The following is an 18,918-nucleotide window of genomic DNA, read 5'->3' as shown; positions in this document are numbered from 1 at the left end:
CTGCCATTTCTGGGTCCTTTATTTTCCCCAAGTCACTTTATATTTTCAACCAAAACTTGAATGAGGATCATTATTTTGAGATCCTGAGAAACTCTAGGGAAGCATTACAGAGCAGATGCTGGATTTCTGACTAGGCGTCAACTGCAAATGAAACTTCTGCTCTTTGTTAAGTGCTTTGCCATTAACAGAGTCCAAATCACAAACATTGCTACTGGTAACACAAAAAACCCTCAACCAAGTCCCTATCGTAAGAAAAACAACCCCAGACAAAACCTAGGACCAGACTTTCAGGACATAACATCTTCTTATTGTCAGACAAATAAGAATTTGGTGGAGGGAGGAATCAGTTTAAACAGGAAAAGACATGACAAACATCTGGCCACAGATTCAAAAGGTACATGGACACAGAAGCACCAAGATATCAGTAGGAAAAAATACTGGTTTTATTTCAAGTCTCAGCAGAATCTGTGAGGAAGATGATAGCATCAAGAGCTCCAGCAGACTGAGGTAAGCATTGAAATCCACAAGGGCAGTGTTCCAAAATAAATGTTCTTGGAATTTCTGTCAGGTGGTTCAAAACTAGGAATACTATATTTTGATAAAGAATTGCTTAAATGGACTCACATGTCTCCTTTAGATACATCACCCCCAAAGGCCTCCAGGCTTCCTGATGTAACATTCATTCTGACACGTGTCTTCTTGGCTGAAAGAGGCAGGGGTTTTGGTTATAGAGCAAGAAAGTGGAGCTTTCCCAAACAGAAGCAGAGTAAAATGTTCTGCACCTTCAGAGATGTTTTGAGGTACTTGAAATTCCAGGTCTTCCATGCTTGCTGATGATTCCTCAGTAGCACCTTCTTCGCTGAAAGAAGGGAGCACCAAGGATCACTAAACCAGCAGGATGCTGGACTGCTTACTAACTTTGTAACACATAAAGCTCTAGCCAAACCCAGTGTTGTGGACATAGCGTCCCAGCACCACTTGCTTTCCAGAGCCACAGGGCAAGTTTATAATCTCCTGTTCCCACAGAAGCTTACGAGACAGATTTATTAAAATGCTGTTACCATTTTCTCTTACAGTCTTCAATCCACTCCCCCATGACGGCGTGATACGTTTCCAGGTCCACGGAGATATCTTTGTGCTCCGGGTCAAGCATGTTGCACAACTCTTCGAGGCCACTGTCCTCTGATCCACGGCTGGTCGTATGTCTCAAATAATCAACTATCTTGGACACTGCCACTTTTCCTAAAGCAGAAACAGGGGTCAGACACTAAAGCCTGGCAAGGCACCATAAAAAAAATTGTAAAAGCTCACACTACTGAACTGCATTGTATGCAATTGCCCTCGAGCGCTGCAGACAAGCAGCTGATTCCCCTAGTCAGAGTGTGATCTGGGAAAAAAAAAAAAAGTCGCTTAGAGCTCTTTGTTGGGTTGAGGTTTTTGGTTCCTTTTCTTTTTTCTTTTTGTGTAAACATTCAGTTTACTAGTTTTGTGGACTTCAGTTTAAGAGGAACAAAAGTAGACACGTGATACTAATCCTTGCTCTCAGGCCCATGCTGGATGGGGCTCTGAGCGATCTGGGATAGGAGAAGGTGTACCTACCCATGGCAGGAGGATGGAATTAGATGATCTTTAAGGTCCCTTCCAACCCAAATCATTGCATGATTCTACCACTTTTAGTCATGTCTGAAGTGAAACTGGGAGGAATTGTCTCTTGCTCTGACATTTCCCAGGTTTCTAACAGGATAAAGGCTGAATGAAATAAAGTCACCTGCATTAAAGGTACCTGCTAGAAATGTGTTGCTCTTCTCTTTCCCCAGTGCAAAAGCACTGCAAAGATCAGCAGGGTAAGGGTCAGGCACCATGCAAAGGAGGCACAGGCATTTACAATTTATTCTACACCTAACACATCTCAGGGACCATAACACGATCTGAACCTTGGAAATCCTTTGAGAACAAAAGAGAGCAATGAAAAAACCCTGGCAAACCTGTGCAGTGGATGTCACATGCACAGAAGATGGTGGTCAGCAGGTCCTCTTCACAGATCAAGCTCACATCGTACATACTGTCAGCCTTGGACCCCAAAATCTGCCTCCCTCCTGCGAGGAATAAATCTGTTATTGCCCATCTTTGTTTGCTCATGCTAACTTTCATTCCAGATGACTGAAACAACAAAACCAACTAACCAGCTTCCCTTCCAATAAAACCAGAGATTTTACTGCTCTACAACAACAAGAACTGGTCAGAGATGGAGCCTCTGAGTTGGAAAGTACTCCATGTATCTACTTTTATACATGTATTTTTGGAAAAAAACTTGGTTATTCTTTGTATGGAGTAAACATATGAAACAAGACCTCTTAGGAGGCTTGGCATTTCTTCCCTCCCCCTCTGGATATATTATAGAGAAGTCATTAGAGTTAACTTATTAAGAAAACAATCCCTAAAGGAAAAAAACCCCACAAAACCAAAAACAAACAAAACCCACAAAAAGCAAAACACCAAAAAACCAAAGAGCAACAATCAAACTCATGTATCTTCATATTCAGTCTGATAGACAAATCATAGGCTAAATTAAGAGCCGAATAAAATAGGGCTATTAAAAAAATGGTATAGTACTAGCCAAACAATAGTCTCAATCTCTTAAACTGTTAAAAATCTCTCAAACCAAAAATTAATTAGAAAATTTGAAAAAGTTTGCCTTATTAATTCCTCACTTTTTACACTCATATTAGTATTTTTTAAAGAAAATTTAAGACTTGCCTCAGCTCTTTTTGCTGTCTTGTAAGATTTGAGTGCTACTAAAATGTGTTCTTACCAGTTTAAGTGGCAAATAAATGTCACCTACATAGGCTGAATGTTCTAGGATTCTGAATTAGGGGGTATTTTTCTTCAGGGTTTTTACCTCTTTCACTTGAAGGAAACTTCTTTGGCACAGGAGGTTTTGGCACAGCACTTGCTGGCTTTTTTTCAGATGTGAAGAAATATAAATTAGGACTTGATGTCAGATACTTCTGCTTGGGCCGCACATCTTTAGGTTCAGCATTTGCTGAAGCACACGGTTTGTTCTGAGCATTGGCCTCCTGGGGTCCAAAGCAGTATGGAGAAGAGTTCCCCATGGCAGAGTGAGGCACCCACGAGATGCTGGATCTCTCATTGCTTTTAAGGATTGGAGAGGTGGCATTTACAGAGCAGGAGTCAGAGGTGGCCCCAGGACCGGGCGAGTCTGCAAAGAAAATGCTGTCACTGCCAGGGCTGGCCAGGGGCAAACAAGTACTCTCTTGGGTTCTGCAGGTTCTCCCTTTCAGTATTTCTTCCAGATTTTTTTTAGTATTGCTCTGTGGGCTGTCAAAGTTCCGGGACTGAAATTTTGGTATCTGCAAAGCCGGGTTGGAGACTTGGTCCATCATTCGGATGGATTTGATCTTCTTGCAGATGCTGTCCACTGGGTTGTGGTGTCGTTTCTTAGCACCACATTCCAAAGACTTCTTCATTTCTCTTCTCTTGTCAAATATCTGGAAAGAACAGGCACATGATATAAGACTCAGGGTGATCAACACACACATATTTACACCAACTCTTCCATTCAGCAGACAGCTTGGAGCTTTGGTATCCAGGGATTTGAAAACCCTCATTCCACTTACCAGCTGTGACAGAAACCTTCAGCCAGGGCATTTCATTGTCCAGGGAACTAGAAGTTGATGTGGAAGTGTTGGGGAAGAAAGACAGAAATATTTCCTGAAATCTCACTGCTTATTCTTAAATACCATAACTGTGGCAGGGAGGTGAGGGGGAATGACAAAAACTGAAGGACACCCTACAAATTAGTAGAGTGCTTTTTAAATTAAAGGAAGCACTTTAATTGTACTGGGGGTGGCAGGGGTGAGGCAGAAAAAGTGAGACCAACAAGTTTCAGCATTTCTGTGAGTCTACAAGAACAAAAAACTCCAAAATCCAGTGTTTATTTGTACTAACCAGCCACAGCTGTCACGATGCCACACTGGGAATTATGCAAGAAATATGCCCTATAGAGGCATCTCATCCTGTGTGCATATTTATTATCTATTATCCCATTTATTAACTACTTCCTACAAGATAAGCATGTTTGTGTGTGACTAATACATGGGAGGTTGGTTTTGCAGGAATAAATCCCAGGGTTTTTCCACATCCCCCCTGCTCATTGCCACCAACTGGACTGATCAGCTATTCCAAGGGACAATGGAGACTTCACCCACAGCTTCTCAACCCCCAAAGCAGCACCTGCTGAAAGACCAACACCAAGAATGTTCACTGGGGGATGCCCTAAGCAGGCTGGGATGGAGTTCCAGTGTAGGCATCTGCAGCTTGGCTAAATCTTTGTCATTGGGAAGAAACAAGAGGGGAAACAATTCCAGTAGGAAGTGACATCAAAATCATAGAGCTATATTATTAAATATAATAATAACATACCAAATGAAGCTGGGCGAAGCACACAAAAACCAGATTTTAATTTACTTTTTATGTAAAAAAAATTAATTCCTTTCCCCAAAAACAGCAGCAAGCTTCACTAGCACTTAACACTTGAATAATCTTTTGAAGCAAGGAATAAAGTTGTATGTAAGTATTTAATAATCTAGCTTGAAAGAAACATAAATAGGAGGTATTTCACTTAATCTATTTTATTACAAGCTACCTGCATGGCAGCAACTTAGCTTTAGATATGCAGAGGCAAGATCTCTAAGCTTATTTTTCTAATATTTTGAAAAGTAGTAATATTTACTCTAATGAACATGTCCTCAGGCACAGGAATACTTAAAAAAATAAGAATAAAATGAAGCTCAGAGCAATTTTAGAGACGAGACTACTTTTTAACTATGTTTTTTTTTAAAGATTTAATCATCAAATAAATGCAAGTGGAAGCAGTCTTCTATTATTAGAGACACATCATTACAGATGCATTATCTCTAAAGAGATAGATGAATTTTGTTTAAATTGAAATTTAAGTACCGCTGCAAAAAAAAAAAAAAAAAAAAAAATGTTTTTTAAGTGCACGAGAGTCTTCAAACAGATATAAGTAACACTCTATTAAAGGGTATTAAATTTTTTTTCTGTGATGCACCAGTAAAAAAATTTAACCAAATCAAACAACAAAAATCATGACCTTTTACTTACACTAACATACAGCAAAATAACTTCTCTGAAGGAGACAGCACAGCTATTTTAGCTGTTCCTCTGAGGAGTAGTGGTTGACTGAACTTCAGTGTTTAAATGAGTAGGGGTTGGGGAGGGGGGGTTGTTCTTCTGGTGGAAAATCAGCTTTACAAGGTACAGTTGTTACTACTCAGCCTGGAGCAGAGAGGGACCACCAGCTGCAGCCAGGTTATAAAAGAGCACCAGGCTCCTGCTTCCTGGTCTTTTTACCCACTTCCCTTCCCCCTCCAATCTCTCCTGCAGCTGTTAAATTAATTGCCTGTAATCTCAGTGCAACTTAAAATCTCCCTGCTCTTCTAATTATTGTTTAAAACACCAAGGAATGTGGAGATATAGATTATTGCTGTGTCGAAACTCTGGCTCCTGGGATGTTTCTCACTTCTATTAGCAATTCTTTCCTGTTTTTCCCACCTACAGCAAAACTTCAAGCAGGAATAGATTTAGTTTTTGAGAGTTAGAATAGATAATCCAGGAACTGTGTATTTTTCATCACTGCCATCACTTTTGAAAGGAAGGAAGTGTTGAAGTCTCTTGAGCTGATAGTGAATTAAATAGTCTCTCTCTTTAACTGTCAGCTCTGTCCTTAGTTCTGTGGAAAAGCATTTGTCATTAGGACCCTTAACTAATTCCTCTTTTTTGTCTTAAATTATCAAGACATGAGCAGCAGAGCCTGCCTGTCTGAAGAGCTGTATAGCTCCTGCTAAAGTACCTTGTAAATGCCCATGCTTACATGGCCACATCTCCTTTCCAGCCTGTAAACTGGAGAAAACTGGTTTTCACCTGGTGTTTGCTTTCACCTGGTGTTTGTCCATTGCTGGGAAAAAGCAATTGTTGTACCATGCTGTGGTTCACTGAACTTCAGAAGTAACACCTCTTTCTGAGATCCTTTCATAAATTTCTACCCTTTCCTGATGCTTTCAAACACCCTTCACCCCACATAATATATTTAAATTTTACTTACAATTATACCTTGAAGCTGCTTCTCTTTCACAAATACACTTGTGAGAGCAGTTGAACCTGGACCTGGCTGCAGCATTGCTCACACATTAGTCCTCAACAAAGTCCCTGTTACCTCTGTTGTGTGAGGCATTTACATGATCTCTGACAGACTGGATTTTCTACACCTTGTTCTCTACCACAAGTAGGTTTTAGCACAGTTCTTCTCATACAGTCTAGAGAAAAGACAAAAAGCCTTGAAATGCAACCACAGACATTGTGGTGCTGAATGTGCAACAGAGCAATTAAATAAATTTGGGCCAGCAAGAGATGGCCTCTCTAATCATGCACCTGGTTTACACCAGAGAGTATCTCTTCCCTTCAGAGCTGTGTCACCAAAATTCACCTTTCCAGAGAAGTTGAAGACATTCCTACTTATTGTAGGGGGGTGGACTAGATGACTTTTAAAAGTGTATTCCAACCCAAACCATTCTATGGTTCTGTAAATTAAGGTCTATTATGAAAATAAATAACACTGAAGAACATGTTTGTGTAGCATAAAATGTATTGATGGATTGCAGATAGGATTGTTTTGGTCAATAGGTTTTACAGGGCAAATATGGAGCTTGTACACAAATTTCCCCTTAGTCTGAGTGGGATATATGGGGTTAGAGTTCAGAGCCAGCTTTGAAAGATCAAAGAAACACAAAAAACAGCCCAAAAAGGAAGAGGTCATACAGTTCATAACCATGTGTCTGTGCAGGACCAGTTGGGCAATGAGTCCTAAAAAAGGGTTGTCCAATCTATTTTCTGAGTTTCTCAGAGATAACAATTCAACATCCTTCTAGGGAAATATATATTTGAATTTGCTACAGTAGAAAGCTTGCCTTACTATGTGATTTACTGCAAACGAAATGCAAAATGCTTTGTTATTTCCTACTTTGCAGGCTCTGCCATGACGTTTCATAGCCTTTTATGATGCTACAGTGGCATGTAGGAGCCTGAAGTACACGGTGCTAGGTGCTGCTCAGGTGCCAGACAGAAGTGGGATGTATTTCCCAGAGAGTTACCGAACTAACAGGAAAAAAAATCTCAAAAAACCGAAAAAATAACAACAACAACAACAACAACAAAACCCAAAGGAAATGAGAACAAGCACAAAGCAAAGGTCGTAAGTTCTGGGAGATTTGTACCTTGACAGCACCAGTGTTTGCTGACATACCCACTGACCACCTACACACAGGACAGCTGCACCTTTTCCTCAGGAGCAAGGAGTGGATCACTGATGTCCTTACCAGCAGTTAAAAATATACAGACACAAAGACTGGATCCTGTATTTCCAGGGCAATAGTTGGGAAAGTGCATGGTCGTGATGCAAGTCAGTGAGCTAAGTTTGACCTCAGTGGTTAAAACTCCAGCACATGAGAACATTTTCCCCTCACCTCAGCACTGAGCTTCAATGCCAGAAATTAGCTTTTTATCACTTATAGCGTCAGGATATGCAGCCTGTGCCCTTTAGATCAGCTCCAAGAATAAGAATAGGTTATGTTCTTTCTAATAAGGAGTCCTGCTGCTATAGCAAGCTTCCCTCCACTTTTCTCACTCAGGGTATTGATTACATGCCAGAGCCACTTCCTCCTCCAGGTGAATCAGCTGAGAAATGGCAGCACTGACAGTGAGTGTTTGGTGCACAGCTCATCATCCCGAAGTGCCACAGTTTTTTAGTGTGTTATGATCCATAACCCAATTATAGGCTGCTTCATTTTCCAGGGGTACGAGCTCACATGTGCCCACACAGAGCCACAGCTCTTTTGTGAATGCAAACACTCTCAGTACCTGCACTGCCTTCCCAAAACATTGCCTCCTGTCCCTGTTTACAAATAAACTGCGTCCCATGTGCCGTCCCAGAAGTGGTTGGATTTCTGGGAAGGGTGAGATGGTCACCTTCTCATAGAATCATGGCAAGAAAAAGCTTTGACGGGAGAAGCCAAGTCTTTAAAATTTTGATCCCTGAAGTAGAATTGACAAACCTGGAGTTCTTTGTTCTGCATTCAGACTCCTTACAGATTTCCAAGGAGATGCTTCTGAAATACACTTTTGTTTGAAAACCGAAGCAACTTGGATTTACTGGTCATAGTAAAAATAAATGGATTTAGAGCCATGAGTCACAAAGACACAGACAATTTAAGGGGGAAAAAAATCTTAAAAAAAAAAAAAATCAGAAAAACCCCAAATCATTATGGAAATGCAATTTGAGATTGGGTTCATTTCACCTGATGTAAAAGGTCAAGGTCAACTGTCTCTTGCTACAGGTTGTAACTAAACTCCTGACTTTTAGGCACCCTGGTGGCACTCACGCATCTGATTGTACAGAAATAAAATAAGCTAATTTAATGATGCAGTCAAGATCCTGCTTTTGTTCCTGACCTGGTGGTCACCTATACCCTTCACGAGGCAGTTCAGATTTTGATCTGCTCCATTCATCTCCCTGCTGCCCTCCAGGCAGCCTCAAACTAGTCCCAGTCTCTACAAGAATTCCAGTGGGACTCAGAATATAGCCAGGTTTGGAAGAGAGACTGAGACTCCAGCAACACCAAGTCAGAGTCACTCAGATTTTGCAAAGTGGTCAAAAGACAAGAAAAACTGAAGCAGTTTTCCTACAGCGTGGTAACATCTTTCTCCATGCCTCCCATTCTCCTGCTCATCTCCCAGTTGCAATGGTAGTGGCTGAGCTGATTGCTCCCCCCTGTTTCTTTTGTGTTATCTTGTCTTATTCCAGTGGCAGGAAAAGCAGGGTTTCTTTTCAGTGCCAGACACATTCTAGTTTTCCTACCACAAGGAGAACCATCCTGAAGAGATACTTTACACTGCCCAGTCCCAAAGGCAGGGGGTTTATTTTCTCAGCTGAATGTTCTGATTCCAGCCCTGTGGTCTGTGCATAACAGGAAGATCTAAATGGAATTCCCAGAAGGGAGTGGAGGAATAGCTTTACCTTTTCCAAGCCTCTGCATATTAAATGTCTTCTGGATGAAATGCACAGCCCCCTTCTAAGGCTAAGGGTTAAGCATCATTGAGCAATGTCTCTGACCTCTCAGAACACAGGGAAAAGAGCAGGGAAAATAAACTTGACAGTGAATCTGATGCAAGTAGAATCCCTTCTGCTGGCTAGGATGCATCAGGACATGGCCTTTGAGAAAGGATAGAGCTCTAACAGCAGCTCCCAGCCACCACAGGAGCTGCTTGAGACCAAAATCTGAACTTCCCTCTGGTTTCTTGCCTCAACACCATCACGAGCTGCAGCTGATGGCAATTCTATTTATTCAGTGAGCAATTCTGTGTGGCATGAGCAGGGAACAGAGTGATACCCCCCAAAAGCTGAACAACAATTGCGCTTTCACTTAATAATGTGCTTTGGAGCGGTGTCCACAGACACACAGTGCCAAGGAGGAGCTCAGTGAGCAGTGAGCAGCAGCAGTGCCTGTCTGCACATCCTCCTTAGACTCCACATCCATGAGCCAGTGTTTGTCACACACATGGCTTCACCTGGATTTTTGTCGCACCAGGGGCTGGCTCTGTGCGTGAAGCTGCTGCAGCAAACTTGCCATTGGTCAATTTTCTAATCAGCAAATTTCTACCTCCCTGTTTGCTTTGCTTCTCCTTTTGCTACCATTGAGTTTACAAAGGAAAAAGTTCAGGAGGAGAGATGAAAGCCCTGGCTACAGAGCGAGCAAGGCCAGACATCAAGTGTGATTAACTCTTTGCCTGAGGACTAAACCCACTCTCCATGACTGCAATGAGCCCAACAATCCCAGAAATAGCTCATGGAAATGACTTCCTTGATCCCTGCCTTTTTTTCTCCTCCACTGTTTGACCTATTCAAGCCCAAGATCTGAACTTTTACTCCAGCCAATCCATGAGACAGAAAAGTGTTTCTGAATTCAGGGTTTATTTATTAGAAGTGCAGGGTTTATTGGGTATTTTTGGTCCTTTTTTGTCACTGAGCTTTGTAATTTAACTAGTGTGTAAGAACACTAGATGCAAAAGATCATTAGAGAATCAAACCATAAACTACATCCTCAGAATGTATGCAAGGAATAACCTCAAGCTAGTGACACTAAGTCACTTTTTTCTTGATGCAGCCAAGTAATTTACCAGCTTTTCCAGCTCCCACAATGGACACTAATCTGCTATGTTGTAGAATATCCTGGGTAAATTCTCACTATCCATATAAATACCCACTCTGGCTGTGATTATTGATCATCCACCAGGAAGGTGATGCATTGCAAGCACACAGAGCTGATGCTGATGTATTCAGGAGGTGTTCACCTGGTTAATGGGCTGCTTCTCCAAGTGCATCCATCTTTCAATCATTTCAATCAAGACTTCCTGCAAGGCTGCAGGTTTCCCTCAGGAGTCTTCAGACCTTCTGCTTCTCCATCTACAGGGCTGACAAGAGATCCCTTCAGACTGCCCTGCCCTGCCAAAGAAGGGGAGGGCACCTTCACTCCAAAGATTTAAAAAGGGACCCCTGGATATGTAGGAAGATCTTGAGACTCACCATCCCGAGGAAAGAATACTGAAGGTTTTTCACCGAGATAAGTATGAAGGTATGTGAGAATATTTTGGACTGTAGCAAACATTTAGTTTGCAATTAATGCTTTTATTTTCATGTGAGGGCAATATTTAGAAATGGCAGGGGGGATTAAGAAATTTTCCTTAAAAATAACCTGAAAGAAATATCAACATAGATATATTATGTGTATTTTAAACAACTGCATTTAAAAAACCAACAATAGCACAACCTCTCAAACCCAGGATGAAATGAACCACTGTGAAATATGAAGTTAGATGCTCTGGCGCCCATCAATGTTATCAATACATGAATAACAACATGGTCAGCGTGAACAAGCAGAGGTGCAACTTGTGCACAGAGGATTTATGCTCAATGCTTTCATTTGCATGTGCTGCCTCAGTGAACAAACTCCAGGAATTGAAAAAAACCTGTCTTGTGACTTGTGTTAATCATGGTTGATATTGATAGGATGCTAAATTTAAAATATTTTTTCCTTTTTTTTTAACCTGAGGAATTAGAGATTTTATTGGTTGGTTGGTTGGTTGGTTGGTTGGTTTGGAATGACAAGCCCCCTACATTCACTTCATTCTACAGTTTGGTAGAATCAAGGTAGATTTTTTTACCATCTTTACCCATTAGTTTGTACATTATTCTCATTTCTGGAGGATCTGATGTCCTTGTAAATAGGAGCACAAAAGGTGCTCACTTTGATGGCAGTTCTCACCAGGATAGAATGGATTTGAGTAAAAAGAATAAAGTTCTATTTAATATTAATCCTCTGATCAGATCAGTGTGCACTGAAACACCCTGAACAAGAGGAGGTTTGGCAACACGACAGGGGCAAGGCAGCAACTGGGAACACCTTCACATTTAGATGTGAAGCTGGGAGAATGTGCAGATGTGAAAGACTTTTCCTGCACCTTGTGGTTCTCTGTTGTGCACAGGGGCTGCATAAACTCACAGCATCTGCCCTGGCCCTGCTCCTGGCAGCATCCTTCATCTCCTTCTCCTGGAGTGCCCCTCGGGTGAGCTCAGGCTGGAGCTCATGAAGCTCAGAGCTTGGTGCAATTAAGTATTTGCATTAATTAGCAATGGCATGGGATGTTGACATGTCTTTCCCCCCCCCCCCCTTCTTGTTGTTTTTTTTTTGTTTGTTTGTTTGTTTGTTTGTTTTTGGTTTTTTTTTCTTTTTTTGGCATAAAGGCTCATTTCCAAAGGAGAAACTGGACTCCTCAGGCCATGCTTTATTTGAAGGGTGCACGTAAGTCCCCAGCTCTTTCCATTTTGAGGAGATAATTTTCTCCGTCCCTGGATTATTCCTTGGTTCCACACAAGCAGGAGATCCTCAGGGAGCTGTGGAAGTTTTGAGGCTTGCAGGGAGGATGTGATAATTGCATGGTGCTAATTGCATCCTTTGGTCCCTATACAGGCCATTCACTTCAAAGTTGGACTCAATGGTCCTAGTGGGTTCTTCCCATTCAGAATATTCTCTGATTTTGTATTTAGTTAGGGATTTTGTCCTTTGATCCAAATCATCAAATTTAACAGAAATATTAATATGAAAATTGTATTCTGAATTGTTGATTTAAAATCAAAAGGTATCTGGGAGGGCAGGTATTAAGAGAGGAAGGAAAAAAGCTCCCTGTAAATTAGAGGGGGAAAAAAAGGTCATAATCCTGAGAGAAATGCAAAAGGGAGACAACATAAATAATTGCACACAAAATAAAGATAAGCTCCAAAGAACTGTAAATATAACTGAAAGTTCTAGTGACATTAATACAATTATTTCTAAATAAAAGTGAAGATTTTGACCCTTTCTGTTGTTTTAAAAAAATTCTTCCAACTGAATAATGCATTGTGTTACTTCCCTAGTGTGCTTTTTATCATTGATGCAAAGGAAGCAATGTGATTTTATGTTGGTAGTTTGGGATTTGGCTAGGTTTTTTTCTTTTTTAAATAGAAATACAATTTTAAAGGCAATACTTCATAGTCCAGCAAAGAGACTGAAGGCTCTTGACCATGTACAAAATTGAAGAGTCCTTTAGGGATTATGAAGTAGGAATTACAATAAATTTGGGGGTTGTTTTCACCCTTCTCCCACTGCTTTTGTAGAGGGACGTCGCTTCATCGCAGATGAGAGCCAGAGGAAGGACCTGTATGACAGAGAGCAGCTTGGTGAGTCCATCATGACAGGGCTGTGGAGCCCATCCACCTTCCCCAGGTTATGGGGGAAATTCCTGGAAATTGGAGGGGATTTGTTTTCCTGGAATCATAGCCAAGGAAACAACTAAACCCCCTACTTTTAGTCCCTCCATTCCAACCAGCACATGACAAAGACTGGCTTTCCTCTCTGGTGCACCTGTGTGATTTCATTTACATAATTTCCAGACTGACCTGGCTACCAAGTGGGATTTTCATCAGTGCTTTTGACTTGCTTTTTTGCAGTAGAAAAAAAAAATCAGATCGAGCTATTAATTATGCTGAAGTGAGAAATAACAGAGGCAGACAACATCAATCCACTCTAGGCAATGTTTCTGGAGGGAACAGAATATTGTAAATAAGTTAGGAACCTACAAAAAAGGAAAATGTTCTCTTTACTTTCTGAGGGACTTTGAAATAACCTCCCTTTAAAAAAGATTGCTAATCTGTCTTGTGTTAATTATCAGGCTTTTTTTTAGCAGACAATGTCATATAGTGAAGGAGACAGTATTTTCTTGTCTTTGAGTTTCTAGTTATACAAATAATAAAAAAAGCAAAGAACAAAGTAAAGGAATGCCATAAAACACTGAGAAACCATGCATCTCTGATTTTTTTTATTCTAGAAACACGCAGCCATAACGCAAATCCTTTATCTCTTTCCGAAGCTGCTGCACTGTTCCTTACTGCCTTACAGAAAGCACCAGAAGGTAAATGTACGTTTTGTCTTACTCTTTTTTAAAATGTTGGTTTTAGTATTTAATTTGCTACAAATTTACCAAATTAATCTAGAAGGTCTGTTTTGAAGTGAGATACTGCTCAACAGAGTGCTCCGTATTGGGGTGTACATTTACACAGATTACAACATGAGCCACATAGTGATAGGAGGTAAATACTTGTATAGTCTGCTTTTAATTTTCTCTTCAGAGGTTTTACTGGTTTGGATTCAAGGGAATGGCTATTTTTAAATTGAATTTTCCAACCCAAGCCTTCACTGAGGTTACATTTTTTGTAGAATATTGTTTGCTTGTGAAAATTTTATTGCTCCACTGGATTTGGTGCAAAGGTTTAAAAGAATCTATAAGGAGCTGTTGGTTTCACCAGGCTGAAATCCTAAACCTTTGCTCTCCATGTCCTCTGTCCTTAAAATCTCTCACCTCTTCAGCTATCAGAGACTTTTTTTTATTTTTTGGAAATTGGGCTCTGTGCCCAGCCCTCTCTTCCCTGCCCTAGCAGAACTCTGAATGAAAAAAAAAAAAAATCAGTGGTCAGATCAGATGATTTTAGACTTGACTGAGGGCAATGCATAAAAGAACAAATGCATTATTTTCTTCAGCATGAAATTGTTTTGAAATTTTTTTGCTGTGTGCTAACTTACCCCTCTGGACACGGTTTGTATTTTTGTTCTTCCTCAAACAGAAAAATTCCTACATTTAAAAATGTGAGAAGACATGATTGTTTTTAGAGATGCTGCCTCTCTCAGCTGAGCAGTCACACTGCACTCAATCTGTCTAAGGCACAGCTGGAAGCTGAAAACTTTGGCTGGCTGAACTTCCCTTTATCTACAACTTATTTCTCCCCATTATGCCTTGTCTTACAGTGGAAGAAGAAAACAGTGATCACCCTGGCTACCTGACAGACAATCTATCAAACTGGTGAAATTACTTAATATGTCTTTAACATTTGTACAGCTGTGAGCCTGAAAGCATAACTTGTGTAAGTAGAGTGTTCCATCCATTTTCACTGAAGTTCCCAAAGGGTGAAGTGTTTTCACTGTGCAAAATTTTGAAAGCAAAGGGATTAAAAGGTACTAGTTTGGATAAAGAAAACATCTGTAAAGTTCCTGCTTTCTTTAGAGCATTTTGTATGTCCCATCTGAAATTTTAAATACATGGTACCATCTCACCTGAAAACATGATTAAAACTGTCTTTTTGGAGAACCACTTCATTAAAAAGTTTTTCAGTTGTCATTGGGAAACCTTTTACCACCTTCCACTCAGCTGAATATTGAAGCTTTTTAAATTCTGATAAAACCAGGTTCCATTACCATTTCACTGGTGGCCCTGTAGGCTGCTGATAGTCAATAAAATCAGTGAGATATAAAAACATTCCAGCTATCTGACAGCAAAAAATCACTAGTGATTTTTTTGTGTTTTTGTTTGTTTTATTGTTTTTTTTGGTTTTTTTTTTTTTTTTTTTTGGCAGGTATCAATCAGCACAGAGAATAGGCAGCAGCATTTATTGCCCCAGTTCACTCCTGCAGAAATACTCTGCAGTATTCAATAATCCTACTGAACAAGTCCCAGCACATAAAGGCAGTCTGGGGACAGGTCTTGCGTTATCAGGGCCTCATTAAAGACTGCATTGTGATCGTACATTTTTGTTCTTTCTTTCCAAGCTGCAGAACTGGAATTATGCATAAATCTGTTAATTATCATTCTGTGCTGATAAGGATATGTTATTTATATAGTTCAGTGATCTTACTGGAAAGCCCTCTGTAGTTCTGATGTAATTAAAGAATAGCCACATTATTTCTGTGTCCAAGCAACTGTTTTATTTTTTTAACCTTCTACCCTAGTCATGCTCTTCATCTTTTAATGTTAAATTCCCCTGATCTTTCTCATAATACTGGTAATTAATTCTAACTCACACTAACTATGACGCTTCTCCTCCACACAAAGAAACACAGCTGAAGGAACAGAGGAATTTATTTGTTTCATGGGGTTAGAGGCACCTTTAGTGATTGTTTATAATCTGTATCACTTCATGGAGGAACATAACTGGTGAAATCAAAGCGTCCTGCTTTGCTCATTTTTAAGCACTTATATATCTTCTGATGGCAGTGTTTGTTGTATGACTGAACACAATTGAGATGAAATTCACATCAAGGTCAGTGGCATCCACCAGAATCCTTTCATTAATTTAGTTGTCCTTTGTTTTGAGCACATTTGGAATATCTCAGGTGCATCTAAGTGATTCTCTAGCATGTTTTACAGGATCATCAGTCAGTGCTCAGACAAAAAGATAGCAAAGAATCAGAGAATATAATTCTAGAATGGCCTAGTTTGGAAGGGACCTAAAATATCATCCAGTTCCAAATGCTTGATGTGAGCTGGGACACCTTCCACTAGAAAAGTGAAAAGTAGAGGGGTTATACATCCTTTGGTTTATCAGTGTCTTGAAATTTATATGCCTCTGCCTGTCCCAGTGATACATAAACTGTACTTACCCTATTCCCAGCTGACTGATTTTTGTGTGTGTTTCTGATTTAAGGTCTTGAGCTTAAACAATTCCTCACAAATATCATGAAACAGAACAAGCCGTCTGTCTTGCTGGTGAGCTGATTGAGAAACCCCAGTAATTTCCATCTGGAAGACAATCCTTTATGTAAGAGATAGCTGCTACCAAGTTTGTCAGGTGTCAGTAATTGTTGGGAATGTGTGGCATTTAATTTAGGCAATCTGTTGCTGTGGCTGAATGAGAAGCCACTCCCCTGATGCTATAAATTCAACATACAGAAGTGTTTTGCTGTAGATAAATTGTCTTCTAACTAATGGCTAATCCTGCAATCAAGGCAGAACTAACACAAGCCCAAGGCATGGAGCAGAGGCCGCTTTGGCCACTGCAGGACCTGAATCTGAGAATTCAGATTAGTCCTATCTCTAAAGCTGTGCACTTTCTAACACCAGGAGGGTGCTCAAAGTGTGTGAGTGTGCTGAAACGCATGCAGCTTTCCTGCTCTACAACAGATCTTTGAAATACAAGCAATAAATACAGATGTCTTGATTTGTTGTACATGTTTTTTCTTTGGGACTCTCAGCCATTACATCTTTTGACTCTGTAAGGGAACTCTGATTGGGAGCACTTCGTGGAGGAAACACAAAATGCAGTTGTTCTCCACGTAGTAAACTGTGTGAAGGAAAATATTTGCAGTATCTTTGCTTTCACCACTTTTATATGAAAAATTACTCAGTGTTTTAATTACCTTTTAAATGGCTAAATAAAGACTGATTCCTTTTAATTCAAAGTAAATTTTTACCATAAAAACCAGAACCTGACTTCTGAGAATATTCTTTCAAGCATGTGAATCAGCTCAAGAATAGAAGTCCAGTTTTAAAACTGATTTTAGGTGGCCAAAAATACAAATAGGCACATTTTCACTTTTATTCTAAATGGCCTGTAGTCAGAACCATGTCATCAAGCACTGGTTAAGTGTTTGAAAGGTAGGAGCCTAACCAAAGTTGAACATCTAGGCTCCCCCAGGACTGACAGGAAAGGTAAATACCTCCAAAGCTTACATTGTCCTACCTGCAGAAGGACAGGCTGAAGAAAGTTCTGGAAATGCCTTTTCTTGAGCAGCATGAGAAATTTTTAATGCGCAAACTTCAAAAACAGGAGATTGATCTCCTTCCTAACATCTTCATGTCAAGATGTGCTTCTGAAGAGCCTGTTCAGGCACCCTCTGCATCTCTAGGAGCTGAAATACTTTTAAAAGCTTTCTGTTTAGGCAAATGAAATGTTTAGTTCTTGTTGGGAGGATCAGCTATTCCCCAAGAACTTTGAAGTCTCAGGTGCTTTTCAAAATTATATCTGAATGGATTTTTTAGCATTTTTTGTTAGGATTAGCTCTCCTCTAGAAGTGAAATTGAGCATGGACTAATGGAAATTACTGATCCTTGAATGTTGTCACATTGGTCTGTGGCTTCTTGCCTGCAGGGGAAGGTGCTACTGAAGGAAATTTTGTCATTCACTTTAGCCAAGTTACATTAATTTCTTCCCAAACCAGTTTGTTAACAAACTTAGAATCTACAAGAAGATGAAAATAAAAGAGACATACCCAGAAGAATCAGAAAATAAACAGTCTGCTGTTTATTGTGGGTCTAAATGACCTCAGAAAGATGACTTCATTTGTCTTTAAAATGCCCACTGCATAAGACATTATATTGTTCCACAGGAAGTATGTTTTACCACTGGATCAAGACACTTCTGTGTGCTGTAAAAAAGTGTTGTAAATTATGTAAGCTTACAATAAACAGCATCAGGAAAAAGAAAGACTTTTTTTTTTCAGTGTATCTTTTTAAACTCTTCCAAATTTCTCCAGTGTAACACTTCTTTTCTTTAATTTTTAGAGCTCTGGTTTAAAGTTTATGTTAATTTAGGAGGGGAAAGGGGGAAACATAAATGAAGCAGGAATCCATTTGGGATGCCTGAGGTGTAGCTATTTGTTGAGACTATGATTAATACAGGTGATTCCACAGACAAAGCTATGATCTGCAGTTCGTGTAAGCTCCTGAGGGGATTGTCTCATTCTCTAGTTTTATTAAGCCTGAAAAAATCTCTTCTACCTCAAAGGGGCACAGAAAAATTGTCATTTAAACTACTTCCAAGGTGAAATAATATTATTTCCAGAAGTGTAGCTCAAGTAATATTTAAGGTTCCCCTAATTATATCACACTGTCCTTAACACAAATCTTGCCAAGCCTACAGGAGAAACTGTTGTGTGGATGGGGAGCAGTGCCAGGGTGAGAGCAATGAGTTCAGTTCCTGTATTCTCCGTGCTGCTTCTTTTTCCCTTGTGGCAAGGCTCCAATGGAAAAGGGGGACTTGATGTTCTGCCTATCCCTTTCAGCTTCCTCATCCTCATCGTATCTCTCATCCTCATCTTCATCCTCAGCTTCGCTGTGGTGAGGGCTGGAATGCTGGGAGGCAGAGGGTGATGGCGGCACTGATGAAGGCCTGGGGTACCTGAAACCTTCCGTCTGCCAGACACAGAAGCAAGCAGAATGTATTAACTGAGTTCCTTGGTGAGTTTTACACAACAATTTAAGGCTATCATCACTTCAGAGGAAGCCAGTGGTCAGATGTGAGACCTGCCCTGCACTCTAAAATTAAGCTTCCCTCAACTCAGATCCTCTGAGTCCTCCTCTGCCAGTAAGTCCACACCTGTATGACAGAGATGTTTACCCCGTGCCATAAACAGCATCCTGCCCTTCCAGCACTGATTTTGAAAAAACATGGCTATCTTTACT

The 18,918-nt window shown here is 40.3% G+C and overlaps 3 protein-coding genes across 3 annotated transcripts in view; 1 reads left to right on the top strand and 2 right to left on the bottom strand.

Annotated features, from left to right (window-relative positions):
* IRAG2 (inositol 1,4,5-triphosphate receptor associated 2) overlaps positions 1-5,908 on the bottom strand; it is a 37,256-nt gene extending 31,348 nt beyond the window's left edge. The window contains exons 1-6 of the mRNA XM_062492490.1: positions 5,894-5,908; positions 2,900-3,509; positions 1,986-2,096; positions 1,062-1,242; positions 783-859; positions 625-703 (exon numbers count right to left, since the gene is read on the bottom strand). Coding sequence (XP_062348474.1) covers positions 625-703; positions 783-859; positions 1,062-1,242; positions 1,986-2,096; positions 2,900-3,509; positions 5,894-5,908 — 1,073 coding nt within the window. The remainder of the gene's footprint in view (positions 1-624; positions 704-782; positions 860-1,061; positions 1,243-1,985; positions 2,097-2,899; positions 3,510-5,893) is intronic.
* A 5,647-nt stretch (positions 5,909-11,555) lies between these two features.
* Positions 11,556-14,548, top strand: SPX (spexin hormone). The gene is made up of 5 exons (XM_062490941.1): positions 11,556-11,718; positions 11,897-11,954; positions 12,806-12,868; positions 13,516-13,599; positions 14,490-14,548. Exons 1-5 carry the CDS (start codon positions 11,584-11,586, stop codon positions 14,546-14,548), a joined length of 399 nt encoding a protein of 132 aa, XP_062346925.1. The 5' UTR covers positions 11,556-11,583.
* Positions 14,549-18,426: 3,878 nt separating this feature from the next.
* Positions 18,427-18,918, bottom strand: part of GYS2 (glycogen synthase 2) — a 40,195-nt gene continuing 39,703 nt past the window's right edge. Inside the window, exon 16 of the mRNA XM_062490940.1 lies at positions 18,427-18,648. Coding sequence (XP_062346924.1) covers positions 18,427-18,648 — 222 coding nt within the window. The remainder of the gene's footprint in view (positions 18,649-18,918) is intronic.

The sequence above is a fragment of the Cinclus cinclus genome, chromosome 4 (genome assembly GCF_963662255.1).
Source record: "Cinclus cinclus chromosome 4, bCinCin1.1, whole genome shotgun sequence".
Taxonomy (NCBI): Eukaryota; Metazoa; Chordata; class Aves; order Passeriformes; family Cinclidae; genus Cinclus; species Cinclus cinclus.
The sequence above is the reverse complement of the archived record's forward strand: the minus strand, read 5'-3'. Positions and strand labels throughout refer to the sequence as shown.